The sequence below is a fragment of the Xiphophorus maculatus genome, chromosome 16 (assembly GCF_002775205.1).
Source record: "Xiphophorus maculatus strain JP 163 A chromosome 16, X_maculatus-5.0-male, whole genome shotgun sequence".
Taxonomy (NCBI): domain Eukaryota; kingdom Metazoa; phylum Chordata; class Actinopteri; order Cyprinodontiformes; family Poeciliidae; genus Xiphophorus; species Xiphophorus maculatus.
In genome coordinates, this window is record NC_036458.1 from 6713144 (window position 1) to 6719151 (window position 6008).

Below are 6008 nucleotides of genomic sequence, written 5' to 3' on the forward strand. Positions count from 1 at the left end.
TGCTAGATCTTGGGTCATTTTAAGCCCCCCAAAAGAGAGACTGGTTCAAATGAATTAAAACCCAAAGTATATTAAATTCATGCCTCAAAACTTCAGAGTAGAACTATAAGCTACTGCAAATTTTATCAAACGTGCTTAAATTTTGCAACTCTAGGGGCAGAAATGTTATCCTAAGAAAATAGTTTGAAGTGGTTTTTCTTCAATAAATGTCAAAATAATTTTTAGAATTACTTAATGTACTCTTTATGGAAATAAAACAAGTTTAATTATCTGAAGTTATGCCTTGCCTAAAGTCAAAGAAATCTCATTTGAAACTTGTCATGGAGAAAGATTCAGTTTATTTCCCCCAGCCTTTGTGACAAAATGCAAAGTCTACCCCAAAAAGTTGAAGGTCATGCTTTGTGGATAATTGACATGGGATTTCCTGAAAGCTAAGTCCAAAAGCTGAGGTTTACAGTTCGATTCATAGATTTTACTAATCAGGTTATTTAATGGCAACAGGAAATACCGTTTCTGTGCCACTGACGAAAGCCAGTGACATCTCAACTCCATAACAGCAGAAATTTTTCAGCTTAAGTTAAAAACAATGTTCACCTTTCTGAAACATCTACCTTTCCTTAGCATTTGACTGAAAGCCACACTGCACACCCAAAGCAATTTTAACTTGAAGAGGCAGTCATTAAGAGGCTTTTATCTTCACTTTGTAAATAAGCTTTACAGCTAGTACACCCAAGACAATTAGATGATTCAGAGAACAGCTAAAGCTAGCTGTGAGTAACTGCAAACGTAAACTGTGAGCTTGACTGAACACGCAAGTCAGCTGTTGTAACTTAATGTACGGGCTATAGAGCGGCCGAGCAGATAGCCAGAGGCCGACAAGCGGAGAAATTGACCTTCAGAACAGGGGCGAGAAACGGCATTCAAACTTTATCTGTCAGCCAGTTACAGATCTTTGAAATTAAGCTCACCCTGCTTCACTGAACCAGGAATCTTTTAAACACAAATGTACAGCGGCCTATTCAAAGACTACAGTGATAAAAAAAAAAAATTCTATTTTCACCTGCTAAAGGTCATAACAGATCAGATTTTAAAGCTTCAAGAAACATGTTCACCCTTAAAGGCCAAGTTTAAACCAGTTGCAAAATTAAATCAGAAAATATACTTGAATCTAAATCTGAACTCAACTGTACAGTTTTTGATCCATTTCATTTTGACTGAAAGATTTCAGTTAGAGAACATGCACATCACTGACCAGGAAAGCTAAAATAACCCACTTTTACTTAAGTCACAACTAGCTAGTCTTATTTTTAAAGTGTTGAGACATTTTTTCCAAACACATTCAAGCCTTCATCTGGACAAATATGCAGACTTTCTTCTAATCCAATCCACCCCCAAAGTTACTGTGATTCAGCCTTTAGTCATGTGCAGTTTTGTTCATTTCTATTGAGCGCCAACCAAAATCTGCAGCCCAAGCAGGCACACAAGGGCTGCAGGAGGACAGCAGCTGTTTGAGTGGGCAATCATCAAGATGCTTACCATTGCAATTAAAAGTCAATGAATAGCTGATCACTTGTTACAGATCGACAGACCTCGCAACAGAATACCAAGTCAGTAACAGCTTTAGGTTAAACAAACTTATTTTATTGGGTCAGCATACAAGAAATTCAAATCTTTAAAGGGAACTTTGTTTTCTCCATGTCCTCAAGTCATAAAATTAGAGTTAAACTAAATAAAAGGGCCCCAATTAATCCAGCAAAACAAAATGCAGTCATTGTGTGCATTAACTTCTCACTGGTGCAGCCTCTAGGACCTCGAAAGGACGGGGTTGCTTGATCCCAAACAAGTCTCGTAGGTCGACTTCTGGGTCCACATAGTGAGGGATCTTTCGTTCGTTGAACAGGCCCGAGAGGTTCGCTTCCACTTTGGCACGTCTGGAAATCCGCATCCGAAGCGCAAAGAGGCGACCCAGGTTCTCCTCGACTAAAGGCTGACTGTTTCCATTCAGGCGCTTCTGCCAGGTTTTCTTTGGTCTCTTCAATTTCTGTTGGGAAAAAAATAAAGTTAAAATGAGAGAATTTTCAACAAAATGTTATATTTTTAAGCATTACCATCATTGTGGTGGCAGTGGGATCATGGCGAAGAAGGTGCCTTTGCAAACTTTCCTGTGGGATAAAAGATACTTATTTTGATTCTAAACAAATTAAATCATGTTTATTATGAAGGCAACGTTTTCAGATACCAACCCTCATGGCGAACATCCGAAGGCAGTCAGGGAAGGAACACTTGTACTTCAGCAGCTGAAGGTGCACCTTGCGAATGTGGTGCTCCAGGTTAAAGGCCGTGGAGAAATAGGCCTGGCAGTTCTCTCTTGGACACATGAGCACAGGCTTATGGGAAGCATGGCTTCGTTTGTGCCTTCGCAGAGAACCGGCTTTCTTAAAGACCTTCTTGCAGACCGAGCAGGTGAAAGTAGCTGTGAACCAGAAGTGATTAATCAGACGCTGCATCCAAGACATGATGATTTTTTAGCCAGACTTGACCTAAGAGAAAAGCTTATTCAGGATGAGAAAATCACACATTTCCTTTGACTTTCTGAATCAAATTTGAGTGATTCAGAGTTTGATACTGCACCAGTCACTTTCTGGAATAAGATTTTATGGAAACCTGCAAATCTCAAATTAATGTTTGCTTATCACAACACAGTCTGAGCCAGCTCTTGTTCCAGCTGCATTTTTAAACATGGCAAGTAAATTTTTTACCTGGGTGTTTGGCCATGTGTTTCAGAAGTTTTCCCCAGGTGTGTTCAAGCACCTGGCAGCCATCATGATGGCAGCGATAACCTAACGATACAAAACAGATAAAACCTTCTCCTGAGAACATTTTAAAGCTTCTTTTTACAGATTAAGAAATGCCAGCAGTCAGCCAGTAGGAATCAAACCTGCATGCTTCTTCTCGTGGGCTTTGCGGGCAATGTGGGAGTTGAATGTTGCAGTACATCCATTTTTAGAACATCTGTACTCCCAGACAGAGTGAACAAACACTAAACATCAGAAAAATGTTCTTTACAAAAAGTAGCAGTTAAAGTGTAGTAAACAGCATTTTCTTTAAATGCAATTCAAATTGGTACATACTTGAACACTGCTGGCACATTATGCTCCTGTAAGTGCAGCTTCATCATTTTGCGCTTCTTGAAGCTGAGGGTGCAGTTCGGTTGGCTGCACTAAAGGGAAACTGGGTTTTTTATTATTATTATTTAAGTTGCTCGATGGCATCAAACTGAACGCTGTTTTGTCGCCATCTAGTGGGAGAACGTAGCCGACACAAACCTGGAAAATGTTTTCTTTATCTCCATGAGCGACGCGCAGATGCCTTTTAAGTTTGTGTGCGAGGACGAAAGCCTTTGCGCAACCTGCAACATTGCATCTTAACACCAGAAATGAGAATGAGATGCTTGTTAATGAAGTGCAGATTAAGGTTGGTGTACTTACTGGAACTGCCTCTTCCCTTCATGCTGAAGCAAGTGGCGTCTCAGGTGGCATTTCCTCTTGAAGCTACGACCACATCCAGCGATGGCGCACAGACACGGGCGCTGTGGAGACGCATGTTAACAGCGCCTGCTTTGAAACAAGTGATGCGAGAGTTATTTAAAGCATTGGCCTTACTGCTCCGGTGTGCACAGTCTCGTGTTCTTTCAGCTTCCACTCCCTTGGGAAAGTCGCGCCACAGTCTGCGTGTGTACAGCTGAACAATAGCGACCTGTCCAGAAAACCATTCATCATCATCCAATATCCAAAGTCTTAGCGCTGGGAGGCCGCCGCGTTTTCACAGCTTCTCTTATATTATCTCGAACACAATTAACTCTAATTAGTGAGCAGCCGGTGAGTCAGGTTTTTTTGTTTTTTAAACTTCAAAACAAAAGCTGAAACTAATTAACCTAATTAAACGAACAGGGAACACAGACATCAGACACCAGCTGCTCACCATGCCTCCCCTGTGGGAGGCATGGTGAGAAGTGAGGTGACAATAGGTAAACGCCACAAGGTGTTGAAACGGTTTACATGCTCATAACCCGAAAAAATACTATTTTCTTGTATTACTAAACAAGTAAGGATGTTTTATTTCAGTCAACTGTTTTAAGTTAATTCGATTTCAAGACATTACATTTGAAGAAAAGTTCTAAATCTGCCTGTGCCCTTTATTTTTAAATGCAAGTGTAATGTAGCTTTGTGAACGTTAGAGGGCAGTGTATCACTTTCCCGATCACAAGTGTATCTCAGTAAATCAAAAACATAGAAAAGTGAAACAACTACGTTGACTCGCTACACATTGGAGTGATGTCTGTGATGCGTTTATTTCTAGTGATTATGATTATATTTTGCTTACAGCAAATGGAAATTTACGTTCTCATAGAAAATAGTATGCCTAAAATACCTGCAAATGTTTCCTGAGCCTTTGCACCAGTGTTTGTAACCCTGATCTTCAGGGGTCAGCGTCCTTCATGCATCTTTGCTCCTGCATGTTATCAAGTGCTGCAGAAGCCTGTTAGTCACCCATTCATTCAGGTCAGGTGTTTAGCAGCAGGGAAACTTCTAAAATATTCAGAGATTGGGTCTCTGAGAACCACATTTAAGAAGCAATGCTTTAAGCCACAGGTGTCCTGCAACTTCCAGAGTTGTCTCTGCAAAACCCGTAAAGCAAATCATTTGCAGGACTCTGGAGAACCTGACTGCATATTGAGGAGATAATTCTCCAATTTGATACAGGTGTGTATCAAATTTGGAGCTAATTTACAGCTAAAAGTTGCAGTAGACCGGCCTTCGAGGACTGAGTTTGCTCTGCACTGTATCTCAGGCTGATTTGGTTAAAAAAAAAAAGCTGACTTTCAATCATTTCTGGCACAGCTTCATCATATTCCAGCAGTCAATTTTATTTTCTGGGTGGATTCCGTATTAAAAGAAAACCAAACAAAAAAAATCATTTGTCCCTTACTGATGAATTTGCCTTACCACCATTGCCCTGCATGTCTTCTTTCCCCAATGATGTCTCAAGAGGGTAAATTAAATATTCAAAGTCCACATGTGTTTCCATTAGTGGGAAGTATTTAGGTTGAGTAGAAGAATTTGCCTCAGCAGGGGACTAGAGCCTGGAGAAAACAAGACTGAGACATCAGCACAGTGCAGATTATTAAAGTTCAAGAGCTGGCTAAAGTCAGAAATCCTGAGAGATGTGTAGAATTTTCTGTCCACTGCATGATGTTTTTGTAGTGCTAATGTAGTGGCACATTCAGATTAGTATTACTTTTTCCCATCTTTTCTCAGCTGAGCATAGTTAAATCAGAAATAGGCTGTCACTTATTACTCTAACCACGTTATTTTCACTGGGAATGAATGCTGTAGTTGACTTTGTTCTGACATTATTTTTTAAAAGAATATGCCAAGATACCTTGCTTTAAAATATAAAATAAGATTTCACAGAAGACATCCCACGTGTTCTTTCTATGAACATGAAAAATGTTAAGTATCTCACTGATTTTAAAAATATAACAAAGTAGTATACAATAAGTACATAATTCTTTGAGTTTATTTTTGATTACCAAGATATTCAATTCTTAAAAAAATATTAGGATAAATATCAGTAATAAAACATGTTGTACGGTGCTATGATTCATAAAGTTTGTCAGTAAAAGACATTTCCCCTTAGCCACTACATGGAAAAATTGACTCCATTCACAGTGCATCTTCCCCAAACTTTCAAATGGACTTTGCTTCACACATTTTCTGACGGTTTCTGTCATCCCTACTGCTTTTGCAGCTTTTACTGCCACACTTTTTCCTTGCACTAAACTTTCCTTCAATATGGTATGCTTGGATGTATCACTCTGTGCACAGCCATTTTCCTTAGCAACGACCTTTTGTGGCTTACTCTGTTCTTGTCGAGCAGTGACTGCTACTGCTGGACAACTGTCAAGTCAGATGTCTCCCTCTGAACTGCATAAAACATATCATGAT

At 39.7% G+C, this 6008-nt stretch overlaps 1 protein-coding gene across 2 annotated transcripts; it reads right to left on the minus strand.

Annotated features, from left to right (window-relative positions):
- Nucleotides 1-1619: 1619 nt before the first annotated feature.
- LOC102224882 (P43 5S RNA-binding protein-like) lies at nt 1620-3975 on the minus strand. Of its 2 annotated transcripts, none has more exons than XM_005814936.3 (9): nt 3663-3975; nt 3489-3589; nt 3327-3423; nt 3132-3220; nt 2939-3012; nt 2760-2840; nt 2244-2473; nt 2109-2162; nt 1620-2041 (listed from the first exon to the last, which is right to left on the minus strand). In XM_005814936.3, exons 1-9 carry the CDS (start codon nt 3780-3782, stop codon nt 1781-1783), a joined length of 1107 nt encoding a protein of 368 aa, XP_005814993.1. In that variant the 5' UTR covers nt 3783-3975; the 3' UTR covers nt 1620-1780. The 2 variants fall into 2 exon arrangements, with proteins under 2 accessions (XP_005814993.1, XP_023204455.1); XM_023348687.1 differs by having other exon boundaries at nt 3327-3409; nt 3663-3794.
- Nucleotides 3976-6008: the final 2033 nt, after the last annotated feature.